Genomic DNA, 21001 nt, shown 5'->3' on the forward strand with positions numbered 1-21001 from the left:
ACTCCCATTTTCTTGGTTTTCAGTTAGTCATCATCATTCTTTCTGTTGACCCCGACCCTCGAAGAATCATAGGCAGCATCTCTCGGTTGTGTTTCACAGCTTATGGACTTTGTGTACGCATTACAAAATGTTATTAGAATCAGATTGGAACTTCCTTTTATTTTTCTCATCCAGCAACAAATAAATTGCTAAGCTGAAGGCAGCATGAGTCTAAGATAATCCCCAAATTGATTGAGACTTACAGTAAAGGCCCAAAGGACATCCTGTCTAGTACATGAGTATACAACGCATACTTCCAGATCATACAGTATGTTTCATATCTCCTATCCCCCTTCAAGATTATAGCTAAAGATGTGGACAGATGAGCAAATTTTTCTGTGCCAGGAGTTCTGTGGTAGCTCCCTCTTTGCAGTGGAATAACCTCCTTCAATTCTTCACCTGCTGGTCTCAAATTTATATGGGAATATAATACATAGATATGAATTCAGAATCGAACTAACTGCTGCAATATTCTTGCATAAACACCTGAATGGGTGGTGCATTGCTCTGCTTTATAAAAAGGCAGCAAACTACCTATGTTTAGTGCACAGAACAGTTAATACAAAGCCCTTGCCATGTTGTGAGATACTACTTTAGCTTTCTGTGCAATGACTTTTCTGTATGGGGAAAGTCATCTAAATAAATTCTTTGTTTTCAGAGCCAATGAGTATTCATACTTCTCAGGGACAAAACAGGGTATAACCTTTTCTGGAAATCGGTCTGTTTGTACTTAGTTATCTGAAAGTGATTTTAAAAGCTTTCTCTCGGAAAGTCAGCATGAAATCTTTGACAATTGTATACATGTCTACGACTTAGGATTAACTGACAAAATGGCTGTGACACAAATGTACTGATGATAGGATTTTGATAAAGGAACTCATACTCAGGGTTTATAGCTGTCATGATTGTAAATGTAATGTGATTTGCAAGAGTTTTGTTTCTTGTTTGGATGGGAGGGCTTTCAGGAAAGTATTATTAGAATGGTTAATGCCTTTTTTTACAGGATAACTACAATAAAATTGCTTATCTTCCATTTCAGACAATCCTTTGAATAATGAAAGTTCTCGAACTCACTCCTCTGTTATTGCAACAAGCAAAATGTCTGTAAAGACCTCAATCTTTCACAAAGATGCTGCTACACTAGAACCCCCCTCTTCTGCTAAGATTACTTTTCAGTGTAAACACACAAGTGCCCTTTCTAACCATGTTTTGAATAATGAAGATTTCGTAGAAGACCTCACAAAGCCAAACACAGAAACAAGACCTGAACTTTCAGTCCATTCTCTTACAAAAGAAAGCGCTTACTCAGCAAAGTACCCAACTCCATTCAGCAATAGTACCCATGCAGAAAACTCTCACAAAGAGAGTAACAAGAAAGATACTCTCCCAATTCCTTCGTGTGGAAATAATATTTTTGACTATGAAGATGATATTTCATCAGTGAACAGACCGATACCTAGTAGGAAGTACATTAGCATCAGAAAGGCTGAAAAGGATGTCTCTTTTATGCATGTGGGCCGCCACATTGGTGACAGCATGTTGAATAAAAACTTATATAACTTTTCTGATTTGAGCCACTCCAAAGGTAAAAAGTCTGCTGAAGTAAATGAAAAATCCAACAGTGCAAGTATAAATAATTTTTTTCCAGCAACAGTTACAGAAAATTGTGAATTGGTGTCTTGTTCAGGAGGCAGTCGAACTGTGGTACATTCACTTGAAAATAACACTGATGAAGGTGGCCTTAATAAGCTTAAAATTAGGTATGAAGAATTTCAGGAGCACAAGGCAGAAAAGCCAAGCCTCAGTCAACAAGCAGCACATTATATGTTCTTTCCTAGTGTTGTTCTTTCTAATTGTCTCAGTCGACCACAGAAGTTAGCTCCAGTGACATATAAATTACAGCAAGGCAACAAACAGTCCAGGTTGAAACTGAATAAGAAGAAGCATAGTTTTATCAATCATCAGGAGCCTGCAAGTATAAATGATGTTGCATCAGTGAAGGAAAGTTGCTATACACAAGGTAATGCTTGTAGTAACATTCCTGATAAGGACAGTGCTTTACCAAGTGACTTAGTTCAAGTTCCTCTTGAGGCTTTTGAAAACAAAATGCCTACAAGTACTGCTAATTATATTGACTGTCAGTTTGCAGATGGATCTCTTGAAACTGAGCAGTCATTTGGACTATGTGGGAATAAATATACACTCCGAACAAAACGGAAGGTAAACTATGAGACTGAAGACAGTGAATTGAGCTTTGTCGCACACAACGCAAAAATCAATCTACCTCAACCAATAGAAAGTGTTGAAAGTTCAGATGGGTCTCAGAAGTCTCGAAAGCGTAGAAAACTTTCTAAAAAATTACCACCTGTTATTATTAAGTATATTATCATCAATAGATTTAGAGGGAGAAAAAATATGCTTGTTAAACTGGGGAAAGTAGATTCTAGTGAGGAAAGAGTAGTACTCACAGAGGAAAAGATGAACTTATATAAAAAGCTTGCACCTTTAAAGGACTTTTGGCCAAAAGTTCCTGACTCTCCTGCAACCAAATATCCTATTTATCCACTAACACCAAAGAAAAGTCACAAAAGGAAAGCAAAACATAAGTCAACCAAGAAAAAAGCTGGAAAACCACAAAAAACAGGTAGTACAAACATTAAAAGAACTTTAGCTTTCAGAAAAAGGACTCACACAGTTCTTTCTCCTCCTTCGCCCTCCTACAGTGCTGAAGCTGAAGACTGTGACTATAACTATAGTGATGTTATGTCTAAGTTAGGTTTTCTTTCTGAGAGAAGCACAAGCCCAGTAAACACATCTCCACCTCGCTGCTGGTCTCCCACTGATCCGAAAGCAGAAGAAATTTTGACCAGCCTGGACAGAGAAGCTTTATTTAGTAGGGGGCCCAATATATACAACAGTAAGACTGTTAATACTAGTGTAGGAAAAAATACTCGAGCAAAAACTCAGGTTAAGAAATGTAAAAAGAAATTTGCCAGCCCCACTGTATCTACAAAGAAAAAGAAAAAGATTAATCAGGCCGATAAGACACCAGATGATGGAAAGAAGAAACCTAGAACAAAACAAAGGCAAAAAACGGCTGAAAAAGTGTCCTCAAGAAAGCGTGTTGTATTTAAAGATGAAAAAGGAAATAGTTGCTCTACTGCAGAAGTAAAATTTGTGCTGAAACGTCAAGATCTGCCTGAGATTTCATACAACTCTGTCAGCTCTCAGCCACTTCATAACCGGAAAGACAGTCCTCTTTCTGGCTATTCAGTGGGATATCTACCGTCTGCACAGTTCCCTTCAGCAACTGATGCACAAGGTAATTCTTCAGGCTGTTTTCATTCACTGATGGAAATCGATAAGCCTGGAGATGCACAGTGTTTGCCTGCTCCACAGGAAGACCCTCATATATCTTTTGCATCTATTCCTGTGGCATCTGGAAGGGAAGTACCACAGATGAGCTCTCAAAGGCCCAGGACGCAGAGTGCTATATTTAGAATGAAGGATTCTGCTCTCATTCAAAACATATTTGATCCATCTAATCACTCAACTCACATAATCCAGAATGCACGCATCTCTAAAGAGAATACTTCTACAAAAGCAGAAGAGATAAAAAATTTGCAAATCAGATATTTACCACCAGCTGGGAAATTAAATGAAACTCGTGACTCTTTGGACACAGCAAAGATGGATCAGTTACATGCCTCTAACTATTCTCATTGTAAAGAGAATAATCAACAGCAGATTTTTTGTTTACCAGAGGCATCTAAGCACTCTGATCCATGTCCTTCTATTCTTAAGCCATCTGAGGAAAACCCAGGGCCACTTCAGTTGCCTAAGAACTGTTTTGTAACATCTTTGAAGAGTCCAGTGAAACAGTTAAATTGCGATCAAAGCCAGAGAGGGCTTATTTTGGACATGGCACATTTTAAACCTGAAACAGTAAAACAGAGGTCTCTGTCAGAAACAACCATACAGCCAAAACCCATCTCCCAGTATAAAAACAGGAATATAGTGGCCCCATCAGCATTTGGTGAAGGACAGTCAGGCCTAGCTGTTTTGAAAGAGTTGCTCCAAAAGAGACAGCAGAAGGCTCAGAACACAAATGTTACGCAGGAGCCATTGCCGGATAAACCACAGCTGAGCAGGGGTGTACCCTGCCCTCTTGAACAGAATAAAGCCATCAAAAGGTCACGGTCAGTAGCATCGTCAAGAAAATCTCGTGCTCCCAGGAGTACAAAACCTAAAGAAAAAACAGCGAAACTTTCAAAGATGGAGTCTTTAAGCCAGAAGATCACTAGTGGCATTGATCACGCTGTATCTGATGACAGCCCCATTTTTTTTTCAGACCCTGGTTTTGAAAGCTGCTACTCACTTGAAGACAGCTTATCTCCAGACCACAATTACAACTTTGATATTAATACTATAGGGCAAAGTGGATTTTGCAGTTTTTATTCTGCAAGCCAGTTTGTCCCGGCAGATCAGAATTTGCCCCAGAAATTCTTGAGTGATGCAGTTCAAGATCTTGGTTCTGGGCAAACAGCAGAAAATGACTTTCTGTGTCATAATGACCAAAAATCTGAGGAAGAGAAGCAACATTCTTCAAGCACAAGTAAATGGATACGATCTGGTTCCCTGAGCCCTGAGCTTTTTGAGAAAACCTCGCTAGATAATAATGAGAACTACTGCCATAGTCAATGGAGGAAAAATATTCATTCTTCAACTTCTAGATCTAGTTTTATTGATACCTCTTGTATGCCAGAGACTGAGGTCTGTTTAAATGAAAAATTCAAATTGAATAGAAATACAGTAAGTAAAGAGAGATTTCTTAATCTTTCTCAGCCAACCAGCTCAGACTGGATTCCAAGCCACATTAGAAAAGAAACCACTTTTGAGCCCTGTCAACCACTGGATTCAGTTAGTACCTCATTTACATCCATATTGTCTTCTCCTGATGGTGAACTTATAGATGCAGCTTCTGAGGATTTAGAATTACATGTTTCAAGAAACAGTGAGACATTAACTCCAACTCCAGATAGTTCACCAAGATCAACCAGTTCTCCGTCACAATCAAAGAATGGAAGTTTTACACCTCGTACTGCTCACATTCTTAAGCCTCTGATGTCCCCACCCAGTCGTGAAGAAATTATGGCCACTTTGCTGGATCATGATCTCGCAGAAACAGTTTATCAGGAACCATTTTGCAGCAATCCTTCAGATGCTCCAGAAAAGCCGAGGTACTGTGTTAAATGCATTTCTGTCTACATATGGTTGTGATTATAAAAAATTTAATTTATTCCTGTAAGCAGTTCTATGTGACACAGATGCATGAAAGATCTCATCTGATATACATACATTTGAAGTTGAAAATTACTGTACTTCCAGTCCAAATACTCATTTTCATTCATGATATGTTGGGGTTTTTTATTGCGTGATATTGTTATAGTAAGTGGAAATGTGCCTTCGTGGTTTGTAAAATAAAGATACTGCTCACAGGAATTGAATAGCGAAAAAACTGCTTTTCTCTCATCTTGAGGACTGCCTGCAATGCAGTTCAGAGCAAAACGGTAATTCAAACTAGTTTTCTTCACAGGGAGGTTGGAGGGCGGCTTCTCACAGTGGAAACTAGACTTCCAAGTGACCTCCTTGAGTTTGAGGGGGACTTCTCATTAGAAGGTCTACGACTCTGGAAGACTGCATTTTCAGCAATGACAGAAAGTCCTAGACCAGGATCTCCTCCTCATTGCGGTCAGTCTACTGTTAATAAAAGAGAAAATAATAGCCATAACACTAGTGAAGACAAAAAAATAGTCATAATGCCATGCAAGTGTGCTCCAAGCCAACAGCAAGTTCAGATATGGCTTCATGCCAAAGAAGAGTATGACCATTTCAAGAAATTGCCTAAGAATCATCCTGCTGAGCTGGCAAAGGCAGCTGAGAATTTCAGCTCTGCAGTATTGTCTGAAGAGAAATCTGTAGAAGTAATAAAAGTAGCTAAAGATTTAAATTTATCTAGCCCAGAAGATGAGAGACCTATTGTGCCTACAAAGAATTCTCCTGCCTCTGTGGCAGAAAATACAAAAACACAAACCAAGGAAACCTGTGATGAGTCTATAAGCACTATAGGAACTTCTGTAAATACTGAAAATGACATAGACTCTAATAAAACTTCATGTGAAAGCAAGACACTTACTACTTTGGCACTAGAACACGATAAGGAAGAGGAGGAGGAAGATTATTACGTCAATTACAGTTCACCGGATTCTCCAGTACTTCCTCCTTGGCAGCAGGTAGCGTCTCCAGATCCCAAGCAGTCCAATTTGGAAGAGACAGAGTGGAAAAATCAGGATATTATTTTGTCTTCTGTGGAAGGAAATGGTGCAGTACCTGTTGGAAGTGCACAAAACTCTCCATCCACCCAAGAGGACGTTAGGACATCCTTTGACACATCTCCATTTCCAGTTAATGAAGATCCTGGAAATTCCATTTGCTTACATAGTACACCCATTGTGCAGAGCAAAAACCGAGATGGAATACCTGAAGTTCTTGGTTTTACTCCTTTATCTGCAGGTAAATCCCTTACGTGATTGTAATGATACACACAAAAAAAATCTGTATATATTATATTTCTTTTAACATACTGAGAAAATACTTATATCTCCCCAAAATATATATTTAAAACTAGTTTTGGAAAGGAAAAGGCCTGTGCAGTATTGTTAAAGTAACTATTGAATTATTTTAAAAGTCTAGAAGTAGAACACCCATTTGCTTCCTAATAGTCTCTAGCATCTGAACTTTGACGTGCTGGTTAAAAGCTTAATTTAAAATATTGCTTATTCAGGGGATTTTGTAATATTATTGACTATATTGCTTGTATTTTTTGAAACATCTCAGTGTAGAGTGTGAATAATATTGCAGTTTTCAAGGTGGTAAACATGTGAGGCTTTGTAACTTACTGGCCTTGTACTTTATGTTCCTAAATATTCATAAATACCAAATAGTAATAGTTGTGCTTTAGATTTGACAAAGGATAGAGTTGTATTTGCTTATAAATATAATATTTGTCTATAATGTTAACTAAATGCTTCTGGATGTTTCTGCCATGTTGTTCAATGCCTAGATAAAACTATTGAGGCTAAGTAGTATTGCACTCATGTTTACAGAACCAAAAGCTCAGAAACTGAGCCACAAGAGGGGAAATAATACTGATGGTCTTCGAAGAATACTTCTAACCACACAAATGAAGGTAAATTAAGATTTTACGTACAGATGTATTTTTATTATGCCGCACATACACATTTCCATTCTTTCTTCTGTGTTGTTTTTGTCTTCTTCTGTTAAGATCCTGAAAATACATTTAAAATGGTTGGGTACAATTGTAGAATTAGAGCACACACAAAGTTATGAAGAAATCATGAGTTTAATTTGGGGGGAGCAGGTGTAAATTAGAGATTGAGAGTTTTATATTTTAGGGTAGTGAGAGACTAATGAAACACTAGAGGCACCATGTAAGGATGTTGTTTTGCTCTTTGAATTATAACATCCTTTTAAAGTTCTGTAGTGATTTCCCTTTTTGTATATACACACACGCAGACCAGCATACATTTGTGTGCTTCGATGTATATCAGTTTTCAGACAATGTTCTAAGCATTTTCTGGAAACAACAAGGGTAGTTATAATGTTATGCTGACAGAGTAGAAAGGGATTGGATTGCATAAAACTCACAAGTTTTTCCTAAACAGTTTTTCTGCTCCCCATGTTGGAAACAGAACAGTGGGCTAGGTGCACTGCTGGAGTGATGCAGTAGTTTTTTCATCCTTGTATACTGGTATTCACCCATATCAAGTGCGTACTTAATGTACCCTTAATTCAGTGCCTTTAAAAGTGATGACTAAAACAGAGGTTTCTGACAAATTGTTGCTCAAGAGAGAAGACAGAATTTCTGGATTCCATGTCCTCAGACTTCCAAGAAAGCTAGTGTGGGATTGAGTTGGGGGGGGGGGATTTCAGGGGTTTTTGGTTCTTTAGGGGTTTTTCTAAGTATCTCAAACTGTCTCTTGCTTTACTGTGAGGTTTCATTAAAATTATTGCTAAAAGGCGGAAAGATACAACTCCTGTTTCCATGTTGGAAGATTACATGAGGAGATAGTAAAAGGTTTTCTCTTTTTAGTAATTTATGGTGTAGCATTTGCATTTTCATTGATAAATGTATATTTTAATATTGCATATTATTTAATATTGCATATGAATTTAGCAACCTGTGATTTTTCAAAATTATCCTGTGCTTTTTTCTTCCCCTGCCCAATAAGAATCAATTTGCTGCCCTTGGTGTTCCAAAGAAGGAGACTTCCCAGATTGAAGGACCATCTTTAAATAACACTTATGGTTTTAAAGTCAGCGTGGAAAACCTGCAGGAAGCAAAATCTTTACATGAGGTAATTTACTGTTACATGTCATTATAAAAAATTGTCATTTATCAGGCCATTTTTATAATGGCAAAAATTTAAAATCTTTTCCTCATTAGTCCCTTCCTGACTTAAAATTAATTAGTGTGTGATGTCTGCAGCTTTTAAATAGTTGATCTACTAGTTTCAGCTTGATCTCCAAGTGCCTTTAATAGTATTGAACTAAATTTTACAGTATTCCGGTTGAGATGATGGTAAATCTTCCTTTAAAAAAAAGGGAAAGATCAGAAGAAATAAAAAGTTTTGTATGAAAACATTACTTGAAAAAATAATTGACTGAAATTTTCATGGATTGTTTCCTTAAGAAGTAATGCACCTGACATCATTCAGTCAGGCCCTCCTGGTATCTCTACTTGTTACCTTCTGAACTTGGCCAGTTTCTACTACATTTAACAAAATGGTGCCTGTCTCAAAGAAGGTCTCTATATACTTAATGTAGATGAGTGTTCTGTCTGGGAAGAGGAATCAAAATTGCTGCTGGAGAAAGGGAAGCAATGTAAATACAGTACCGCTGTGTTTGGCTGATAACTGACCAACCAGTATCTGTATATGTGCTCCTAGACAGTCACCACATCCATGACTTGGAATTAGCTGTTGACCAATTTGCAGATGAGATGGGGAGATAGCAGTTTTATGTGCTAAGTAGATAACACAGGGGAAGCCACAAGAAACCGATAATCTTGCAGGAAGTGGAGATAGGGCTTGGATAGTAAAATTTCACTTCAGTGATGGCTGTAGTGATTTAGGATGCAAATCTAGAGGAAATCAGGCTGCCCCCAGGGCAGGTTACATGCACAGAAGTATTTGTAACCCTTCCCTCCTAATCCCTCCAACCTGTCCATTAATCCACATTATCGGCTATATTATGCAAGACAACAGAGCAGTGATATAGTGTTGAAATGAAATTAAATATTTATTGTAGAGTCAAAACTTGACAGTATATAAGGATTAGCATTTTCTTAATGTAAACCATTCTGCAAAAAGCTGTGGCAATATAATTCGTTAATGCAACTGAAGGGGAAGTTAGGTATTCTCCATGCCTTCCTGTAAATGACTTAGTCTTCATGCTTGCTTGCACGTCTTGGGTGAGGGAGGGAAAGGAAAACAAAGACCAAGAGTGATTCCTTGTTCTTGATCAGTTCAGAAATGTAATTCAGCTCAGTATACAAAGCTGTTTGAAAACTCTACAGGAATTTACAATTGTTGGCGGTGAACATGATCTGTTTTTTTTCGTATTTTCTGCTTTTGGTAGAAGAGTACAGTACTCAGAAACACGTACTGAATTTTCATAACTGAGTATAAAAATGTATTAAGTGATTAATCTTTTTTTTTTAAGATGGTGCTTTTTGCAAAAAGTGAGATCCAGAGATGCATGTTTAATCACTTCTGTTAATTTTCAGGTGTGACCTCTTAGTTACAATATGATAAGACCATATAAATGTCTGCACTGTCTTAATTTGCACTAATAATCTCCTCTTAATTTTTTTTTAAGAAAGCTCCAAAACAAACTAACTTACTGTGTTTATTTGTTGGTAGGTCCAACACCTTACCCTCATCAGTATGGAGTTACATGCTCGAACGAGACGAGATTTGGAACCAGACCCAGAGTTTGATCCGATCTGTGCTTTATTCTATTGCATCTCATCAGACACAGCACTGCCAAATACTGATAAAAAAGAAATCACTGGTGCTATAGTGATCGATAGAGACAGGACTCTCTCAAGCCAAGGTTCTTATTTCTTTTTTCTTTTTCATTTTTACAAAAATGCTATTTCATACTAATCAAACAGTAGCAAGCAAAATGTAATTGAGTACCTGTATTACTGTGTATCTCATTTAATTTTGTCTTGTTGAATGGCCATATTAAATAAAGAGTTTTCCTGCTTATATCTTCAAAAGAACTATTGCATGAGCTGTAAACCACAAATAACATACACGCGTGCAAAATACCAATGTTTGCGTACTTGTGGACAAGCTCCTGCAGTGTTCTAAAAGTGTAAAGAGGAAAACCTGCCTTTAGTTTCCTACTCAAGTTACTAGAAGCTACAAGTAGAAAATGTTAAAAGCGAGACAGTATGTTTTATATTTTACTTAAGGGTTATTTTTGTGGTTTTATCTGATCCTTTTTGGATCTAAACAGGGGCCCTTATTCTATTGTACCTTTTTGGCTTTGTTTAGACCAGTGATACTCAACCTGTGGCTCTAGAGCCGGATGTGGCTCTTCATGGCCCTACAGGCGGCTCTCGCAATGTAGGCATCTGATCGGCGCTCCACTCTATCAGGCAGCGCGGGGAGCACTGAGCAAATGGACCAGCAGTGTGGGAGTCGCTGAAGTTCCCCCTCCCATAGGGGGAAAGAAAAGGAGCTGCTGGGATCCCCCCACAGGTAAGAGTAGAGATCACCTCCCACCCAGCAGCTGTGGGGCAAAATGGGGAAAATGCCCTTTTGCCCCTTCCACCCCTCCACCCCACTCCTTCCTAGCAGCCAGAAGGGATTGAAGACAGAATGCTGCTAGGAGAGAGGATGCTGATGTGTCATGTCATGATGTATCAATGTGTGGTGATGTTAAGGCAGCATCATCACACATTGAAGTGTCATGATGGAAAAAAAAAATCACACTGTTGATACTTGATTTATATGGTGCTCTGCAACTCCATTTTATACAGAAGTGGCTCTCCAGCTGTTAAAGGTTGAGTACCACTGGTTTAGGCTAGTAAAAAAACCAACCAACCAAAAAAAAAACCAAACAAAAACCATCCCCAGAGTAGTCCTCTTTCTTTCAGAGTTTCTTTGGCGTTGTGATGTGTATTAAACCACAAAATACTGTCTAAAATTTTAAGCGTGGACAAAAACCTAGCAAAAATAAATTTAGCATTAAGGCAACAGCTTCTTCTTTTACCAGTTTATTTTTCAAAGTATTGTAGGTATTATATCATGTTAAGTTCTTATTATTCTCAGTGAATTTTATTCTGGTATTATATGCTTGTTACTATCTTTAAAAAATTTATCTCCATTACCTTACTGAGATTTTTCCACAGTATAGCCACTATGGCTCACTAGGTGTGTGCCACTGATAATTTATCAAGAAAAAGCTCTCTGTAAAAAGGTCCAGTGATATTTTGAAAAAACAAAGGTTCTGATCTGGTTTTTTTTAGAGAAATAAAATGATGTGTTTAAATGTTAATGTGACATTCATTGTTTTAATGGATATGTACTGTCAATACTTTCTTGGTTAGAACTTTTTGAGATACCTGTGGAGTGACTTGACATTGAAATACACCTTTTTTTCCCCTTTCTGTGTTACAGTAGTCATTTTAACATTTATTTCTGAAAGCACTTTTTAAAAATTCTCAATCCTCAGAATGTGTTGAAGTAGAATACCTTGTAAAAACTCCAATTTTTAAAATCCACAACATTACCTTAATAGAGATCTTATTATCTGTTGTATAGAGAAACTGAAAACAGAGTATGCGTTGCATATTATTCATTTAAAGAGGGGTTTTTTTAATATGGAAGGTAAATGACGAGTTCCTGCATGCATACAAATTTAGATATTATTCAGACATTATCAGTGTAGACACTCTTAATGTCACTAAGTGAGCAATTGCTCATGTTTTTCCATTTCTATTAGTAAATCAGCAATGTGCTGAAAAAAAGTACTAAGTTATTTAGCATTTTCATTCTGTAAGGCTTTTTGTGAAGCACTACTCCAAGCTAGCAATTAAAATATGTATTTTTCATGAAAACACTATGTAAGCTGTTCATATAGTTCTTCAATATTTCTTATTAAAAATAATTTTCTAATAGGTGGATTCTTGTACATGTAAAATGGTGAAATTTCTCTTGAATCATATTTATTTATATCTGAGAATTTGTGCAAGATTACCACTAAAATTTACAAAGTGAAAAGAATAATTTTTTCCACCCAAGAGGAACAAAATAAGTCCATGGAATTAATTGTGTTAATTATTAGTGTTAAGGATAAAAACAAGTTATGTTCCATACTTCTTTTCAGTTGTACGTTTTATTCTAAAGCAGTATTGTTGACTGAAGTAATGGAGTCCATTCTAAATTGTAATGGGGTTTTTTACTTTTATTTTCCAGGGAGCAGAGACCAAGCCCCCTTGCTCACAAGATCTGGAGTTACAGGACTAGAAGTCAGTTACGCTACTGATGAAAGAACTCTTTTCCAGGAAGTAGTGAATATTGTAAAAAGGTAGCATATCTGTACGTTCTGCTTTTATTTTTCAGGCTTGGAACAGCAGATTTAGTTCCTTCAACCCTTGCCAGTCTTTCAAATACTGATTTTTTTGTTGTTGTTTCCCTCAAAGGCTTATTTCTAGAGTGGACAAGCATGGTGGTCTTTCAAATAAAAATACTTTTTGCTTTTCTTTTTCTCTGACAGCAAGAACATTGAGATCCTCTTAAGCAGCTGAGTTACAGTCTTGAAACTAATCAGCCATATAAGTAATCTTCTTTAACATATAACTTTTCCTGTTAACCCCAGAATTCATTACACATCTCTCTCTGAAACTCTCAGAATAGTAGTTATTAACAGTGATGAGAGCTATAGAAAACCCCTCAGACAAGAAGAGTTTTCTAGAAATTCTGAGGCAAGACAGAAAGAACCCTACATGGTACTGAAACTGCTGTGGACAGTTTAAAATAATGGTTAGCTGAAAAACCGGTTTCCTTCATTAGTTTTGTCTTCTCTGAATGGAAATCCCCTGCTCCATCAGACTTGGAAAACTGCTGGTTTTCCCCATCTCCATCAAGGCTGGGAAGCCTCTTTGGGAGCCCTCTTGGTTGGTGAGTAGGTGGAACCACAGACGTCTCTTCAGACCCTACTGACAGAGGTGCAAAGCTGTAAAATTGCAAAGAAAAATAAACAGATTTAAACTATGAGTCACCCTGCTGGAATAGAAGCACAGGAAAAAAAAAAAACTAGGCAGAGTACATTTGCAATTCTTTCTCTCTCCAACCAGAAAACCTCTGATGAGAAAGACTTTGACCAACCCCATGAAGCCAGAATACAAAAAGAGTTGCTGAATGCAACCAACACAGGGTGGGTCCTGACAGAGCAGCAGATCCCTGTTCAGAGAAGACAAAATTCAGGTAAGGAACATAATTTTATTTTTCTCTTTCTGGGAAATCTAGTGCTCCATCAAACTTAGGAAAATTACTGAGAATGAGAAACTACCAATAAATTAAGAATTCTCCACCAGTTGAATGGAAGTTGGGAGAACTCAGCAGTTAAAATACATATCACTGAAGAACAGAAGTCATCTATATCTGTACATATTGAAGGCATTACAGAATGAAAAAAAGCATGCAGTTTTGGTGTACTTCAAGATGGAATGTAGCAATCAGCGGGTTGCTGACTGAGAAATCTCCGCTTGAGAGATCTTCTCTAGCATGTGCTACCATGCCTTTTTACTGCTACAACTTTATCATCAAAGATTGAGTTAGTTAACTTGTATTCCTGGAAGATGAAGAGTTTGATCTATTAATGGAGAGGCAGCCTGCTGTCATCGTCTAAGTCTTTTACCCTCCCTCCTCTATAAAATAACACCTCAGGTATCAGACTTCTGATGAACTCTCAACAAAGATGATTTTGAAACTTCTACTTCATCTACAGTTTGCTGCTCTTTTCCATCCCTTTATTTTCTGTTGCCTGGGCAAAAAAGAATAAGAAATTTTGTTGGAGTATATGTTTTGTATTTCTTAAGCACAAAATGAGTGTCTAGGCCCAGAATAGCTTTAACTGAAGGTAAAAGTATGGTAAAACTACATGATTAAAAAGTAGTGGACTGTAAAAGTCTTCCTCAATGAGAAATGAACAAGGAAACAACTTTAATGAAAATCAGTAATTATTTTATAAACAATCTTTTGTTGCTCTTCTTAGTGTTATTTTTTCCACCACAAGCTAGGTACTTTGGTTGTTCTGATACTGCACTTAATAGTAGGTCTGATAGGTTAGAAGAAAAAAACTATGGGGCCATGTTTAAGAAACATTACCACTTCATAGAGTAAAACTCAAAATCACCTCAATTTTTCAGCTGAGGATCATATCAGTATCTTATATACTGATACATGCTTTAGGCTAGATAATAAGTTCTTGTGACCAAATAGCATGTCCAGCATGACTGCAGCTTGCTTTTGGTTCATGTTCTTGGTGCCTTTGGCTGTTGGAGGGAAGGATGGAAGATTGAAATTCCAGGTTCCTGGCGTAATGAATGACAGAATATCTATTCAATCTTGATTGTCAATATAATGAACAGACTTTATCAACTTTTTGGAGCACTGAACAGAGAGTAAGAAGGAAGGAGGAATTGTCTTATGCAGTCCAGTTGAAGAATTCTTGTTCCCATTTCTAGTCATTCTCTTAGTAGTTGGCCTAATTCTTTCTCTTATTTCATATGTGAAGTTGTGGAACATGCTCATTTGTTTCAAGTTCCAGCCTTCTACTCCTCTGCTTAGGCCTTTTGGGGTTTTTTTCTGTTCTGGTTATTGAAAATAAAAGAAGGTTGATTCTGTCACTTCTTGTCAATAGATGTAAACTCTGGAAGAGCACAATAGAGAATTCTTGACCACTATTTCCAGCACACAGATGAGGGCAAGGTGATTCCTGGACAATTTGTAACTTCCTGCAACACTCTTAGCTCATCAGTCTCTTGTTTTGACTAGGCTTCTGTCACTGAAGAGTGTTTCCCAAATCTAATTTTTTTATAGCAGAGCTAAAGTTACTCTCTGTTAACTGACATTGAGTATTGCTCCTGAAAGTTCACTGGAATTGATGAGCTGAAGTTCGATTCAGCTAACACCTTCACTGTGAAGTTGTTCAGTGTGTGCTAGCTCTGAATGACCACAGTAAGATTAATGTGTTTCTACCTAGACATCCATAAAGTAAATACCAGGTTAAATATTCTTCTGTGGAATTAGTAGATGTTGTCTCTGATTAACTCAGAGCTGTTGGCAAACAGAATTATCATCTTGAGCATAGGTGTAGACCTGAAGAAGACCTGGTTGTTTCTGTTGAATTGTGATCTGTGATTTCATCTATACTGAAAACTGGATTTGTCCAAATATTGACGGAAATAAGGACCTTTATTTCTAGGAGATTATTACTAAGAGTGATTCACCTGTGAGATGGGAGTACTTACAAGCATGAGTACCAAAGTCTATGTAGAGACAACTTTAATTCTAAAAGGTATTGAAATACTGAGGTTGAGGATGGAGAGACAGGGAACAGACAGGAAAAGCCATGGAGGTGAGTTTGGAGGAAGCAGAGAAGGATAAACAGCATGGATTTGCAACAAAGAAAACCATCGATAAATTGGTTCTTGGTACCCTGACAACCATCTTAGAGCTTGAGAGGAAGCTGCACCTACTAGGGGTCCAAATTTCCCTTCTTTGGTAAGCTATCCTCTAGCTGTAAACAATTTAAAAAAAAAAAAAAAGGGATTTCAGCTCAAAACTGGCAAAAAGCAGCTGAGAAACAACCTCCTTCCCATCCTGTGCAGCCACTGGGGATGATCTACAAGCACAGAGATCCAAGTTGTACATTTTTTTTGAGTTGTCAAAGGGGATTTTTTTTCTTGAAATGGAGCCTGTATCTATATTGCTGTCCTGAAGGATTCTGTCATGCTACCTGAACAGCTTCCTTGAATAAACCCTCTCTTTATCGTATGGTGTAATCTGCACTGAATTCTGAGAAAAATTAGAAGAATCTATCTGCTTGAGAAAGTAAGAGAACCATCTCTCTGAGCCTGAAGGCAGGAAAAGGAGTAAACATATTTACATAGCTCCATAAACTAGCCAGTACAAAACACAGGAAAGCTGACTGAAGAGGAGGAGATGGAAGGGAATGCTACAAGAATGTTTGTCTTGGAGATTTAAAACACGTGGGAAAATTAGAAATGTCCAAGCCTGATGGAGCAGTGGATTCCCATGAAAGAGAAATTAAATGTCTGGGCCTCTCCTACACTTTTAAGACAAATTGTGCTCTTCTTCTATAAGTGCAGATACTACTAGATAGTACAAAAGAGCTGGTCCTGCAGGCATGAGAGGAGCAAAATTTTGGGGAATTCATGTAGGAATGCACAGTCCCTGTCTCTGTGACACACAGAGAATGTGGAAACAGGATGGGCTTGAAAAAAAGAGTAGTAGATTCACTGCTGCGTGAGACTTACCAGATACCCACAGCTCTTTGTCTCCGTGGAAGTAGTTGAGTAGATTTTGATAAAATTACAAAATGAGAGTATAATGTAAGACTTTACTTAAAAGATTTTGGGGATAGCATTTGCATAATAATTAACTGTTAATGTTTAACACTTAAATATTTTGTATAATTTTTTCTTGTAAGGTATAATGCTAATGAATTTCTTGTTTGAATACAGTGCATTATATTTCTTCTTCTGTAAATGCTCTAGCAACATTTTCTTTTTAAAATAGGGATGTGTTAAACTAACCTTCTTTTTCCAGGCCAGTATCATCTTCTGTGGCATTTTCCTGTAGAAATCTTTAATGTCCTGTATCAACTTTATGGATTTTTATTGTCTAAGGCAAACTGGAAAAATCTTTCAGATATTTCAGTTATGTATTTGAGTCACCAAGTATTCTGTTGCTATGCACAGTTACTGCTTTTGTCTGTATCCTAGGTGTGACCTAATTTTTTTTCCCCCCTTTTTCCCTTAATCTTAGCTGGAAGAAAAATAGCAGTCAGGAAAACCAGACACATAATAGAAGGGAAGGTATAACTGGGAGCTTTAGTATTCATTCATGAAATTGTCAAATGAGAAAGAGATGTCGTAACAGCATATACTACTTAGTTGGAAAGGAAAATAATCGCATTTCTTCTCTCTGCAGCACGTATGAGTTGAATGTTAATGCTGTTGTGTTTAAATCCTGCCAGCATAAATGCTGCTTTTCATCTTTGCACAGAGACTGGCAACAGCATGCAAAGCAGTATCAGTGCCTATCCTTTTAACAAAAGAGCACTATGTTGGCAGACACACCTCTTATTCTTCTTGTGTTAGTCCTAGCCAGCAGCTTTCAAATATCAGTATTACAATTTACTAGTTTCTTGCGGTTGTAACAGCTGGTCGCATTACAGTTTCTTTTAATAAAACAGCTTACACTGATCATGAAGACCAACTGCATAGTATACTGTAAAAATTTTGAGAAGGGAGAATGAAACATATAAAACTTGTCCTCTTAGCTCACAGCCTGTTGTCTTTGTGGCACCGCATGAAAAGGGTTGAGAGAGAGAGAGACTTCAGCTTAGCTCACATCAGTTAAACTTGGGTTTACCTGTTCATTTTCCCATTTGGAATAATGTCATCTTTTAGCTCCAGATGTCTCTTCTTCTCTAATAGGAAAGAGAATACCACAGGAGGTCTTGACAGATAACACACTGGTTCATTGGTACAGCTGGTACATGAGATTGGGCAGCAGGAGAGGGCATTTCTGCAGCATAACTTGAGGCAGAGTTGATCAACAAGGAAATTAGAAGCGAGAAACAACAGTGTCTCTTGTTAGGTGCAAGAAATCTGATAGGTCTGTTAAACCTGTTGCGTAAGGTAGATCTTATGCATACTGTCATGCAAGAGTTTGGTGTTCTAAGTATTGTTCAGCAGAAAGGAGCTCTTCAATTTAATCTTTCTTTGTTTTTTCCTTTGGAGATAATTCAGCAATACGCTTGTGAATGCATACAGATACACATAAAATACATGTATGTGTGACTTACTGCAGTATTTGAGCAACTCAGTTGCTGGTAGTATATTTATTGGTTTTCATGCTTTTTGAATGATACCATTTGGATCCAAGTTTTATATGTGGGCAAACTGACATTAAGGGACTGTGTTTACAGGGAATTTACATTAAGGTTTGATTTCACCATTTACTATCTATTAAACCTTGATTTTCCATGTAGATAGCTTTGTATGACTTTTCATCTAACTTGAAACTTAGACATCTGTACTTCATTGTTGATGTCTTAACTAGCTACCCTCATCACCATGGAAGTTGATTGGAAAGAACAGGATCTCATTCTACAAGAGATGGCTAAAATATAAAAAACAGTTCACCCAAAGAAGCCTTTTTTGTTCAATAGCAATAAAGAAACCAGCTTAGAAAACCTGAGGTGACAAAATTGATTCAAATGAGACTCTTCCCTAAATACGTATGCAATGCATGTCTGGTTGGGATGGAAAAGCAGAGTAAGTCATGTGCTGTAAAGTCATAGCCTATGACTCACTGATGTGCCATTATAGGCAATCCCTAATGGCCTGTACAAGCAAGACTGAGTCCAAAACTAGCACACTGTTTTTTTAAAAAATCTTTTGAGTGATAAGCTTTCCAATTTACACGTGAATTTCCATAAAATTGTGCTGAAATATGTGATATTTAAGTTAGAGATAATTTATTTATGTGAGAAAATGCATGTATCTGAAAACAGCATAAACTAAAGTGCTTTTATGTCTTGTCGTATAAAACATCTTCCCATTTAAAGGATACTAGAGAAACAGTTCTTGAGATTATATGCAGATGGATTACAGAGGTCATTTTGTTCATTAGGTTAAAAGAGAATGGGAAGATTAGCTCCAGAATTGATGGAATGTATTCAGTTTTAATACAGGGGTGTTTACAGTAGTAATATAATAGCCCACTAAAATTTTTTTGTTAAGTAGGAAGTTGAGAAAGGTGATGCACTGCTTGGGCAAGTTAAAACTCAGAGCAACTGTCCTTCATCACAAATGGTAGCTGCTAATACAGTTATGGCAACTTGCTGCTTCCAATCTCTATGCTTGTTTCAGTTCAGAACAGGCTTAAAAGAGCAAGCAAATCTCTGGCATAATGAATACTGTTTTATGTACCACACAAGCAGTTCTTCACGAGTTTCTCATTCACGTTTGCATCTATCATGGAACCCATCTGCATAATGCCTTCCACTGTGTTTTCCTTTTAGAATTTAGAAACCAATTTTCAAATATGAACATAAATGGGTACTTCGCTGATTTTAAATAATCAGTAGTGTTTTTCAGTATACTAGGACCAGGATAGTTTAATTGTAAGAATTAATTTGAAAATATGTTGATTTTTGTAACTTTTATGCCTGAATAAACCATCACATGATTTCTTTTTATTTCAAAGCTTAGATGGAGCTGTTCATAATTTTGGAATGTCATTTGGCAATCGTATGTTGTGCAGAGCAGCAAGTGGTCATAACTCTTTTTGATGCTGATTTTGCTGCTGGAATGAACTGCAGGCTAGCTTCAGTCATTTGTCCATAAATTGTTCCAAGTAGCTTTGGGGTTTGTACCATTGGTAGAATAGGCTTCCAAAATGACTAAATTTACTGCATCCAATCCTGATGATAATTTCCTCTCTCCAAAACCAAAGAATCATTCTTTTGACATGAACAGCAGATAGCAAAATATCATAAAATCAACTGGGTTAGAAAAGACCTCCAAGATCATCCAGTCCAACCCTTAATTGAACACTGCCATGGTTACTAGACCATGGCACTAAGTGCCACATTCAGTCTCGTCTTAAAAACCTCCAAGGACGGTGAATCCACCACCTCCCTGGGCAGCCCATTCCAATGTCTGATTACTCTCTTTGTAAAAATTTCTTCCTAATATCCAATGTAAACCTCCCCTGGCACAGCTTAAGATCGTGCCCTCTTGTCCTACAGCTGGTTGCCTGGGAGAAGAGACCAACCCCCACCTGGCTACAACCTCCTTTCAGGGAGCTGTAGAGAGTGATGAGGTCTCCCCTGAGCCGCCTCTTCTCCAGGCTAAACAACCCCAGCTCCCTCAGCCTCTCCTCATAGGACTTGTGCTCAGGTCCCTTCCCCAGCCTCACTGCTCTTCTCTGGACCTGCTCCAGCACCTCAATATCCTTCCTGAACTGAGAGGCCCAGAACTGGACACAGTACTCCAGATGTGGCCTCACCAGCTCTGAGTACAGGGGAAGAATCACTTCCCTGATCCTGCTGGCCACACTGTTCCTGATCCAGGCTAGGATGCCATTGGCCTTCTTGACCACCTGGGCACACTGCTGCCTCATGTTCAGCTTCCTGTCAATCCCAACTCCAGGTCCCTTTCTGGGCCTGGCTGCTCTCCAGATACTCTGTCCCCAGCCTGTAGGGCTGCAGGGGGTTGTTGTGGCCAAAGTGCAGGACCTGGCACTTCCCGCTGGAATCAGACCATCTCTCCAGCTTGTCCGGCTCCCTCTGCAGAGCCCTCCTGCCTTCCAACAGATCAACCAGCCCCCGCAACTTGGTGTCATCTGCAAATTTGCTAATGGTACACTTGATCCCCTCATCCAGATCATCAATAAAGATATTAAACAGAACTGGGCCCAACACTGATCCCTGGGGGACGCCACTAGTGACCGACCACCAACTGGACGCAGCACTGTTCACCACCACTCTCTGGGCCCAGCCCTTCAGCCAGTTCCTAACCCAGCGGAGAGTGTCCCTGTCCAAG

At 38.0% G+C, this 21001-nt stretch overlaps 1 protein-coding gene across 2 annotated transcripts in view; it reads left to right on the top strand.

Moving 5' to 3' along the window:
• REV3L (REV3 like, DNA directed polymerase zeta catalytic subunit) overlaps positions 1-21001 on the top strand; it is a 131514-nt gene that overhangs the window by 80558 nt on the left and 29955 nt on the right. For both annotated transcript variants that reach the window (XM_027692926.1, XM_027692916.1), the window contains exons 13-18: positions 1079-5279; positions 5636-6612; positions 7206-7288; positions 8352-8477; positions 10044-10236; positions 12612-12723. In XM_027692926.1, the coding sequence (XP_027548727.1) occupies positions 1079-5279; positions 5636-6612; positions 7206-7288; positions 8352-8477; positions 10044-10236; positions 12612-12723 (5692 nt within the window). The remainder of the gene's footprint in view (positions 1-1078; positions 5280-5635; positions 6613-7205; positions 7289-8351; positions 8478-10043; positions 10237-12611; positions 12724-21001) is intronic.

Source organism: Neopelma chrysocephalum, unplaced genomic scaffold (assembly GCF_003984885.1).
Source record: "Neopelma chrysocephalum unplaced genomic scaffold, ASM398488v2 Primary Assembly neopelma1_23, whole genome shotgun sequence".
NCBI classification, from domain to species: Eukaryota; Metazoa; Chordata; class Aves; order Passeriformes; family Pipridae; genus Neopelma; species Neopelma chrysocephalum.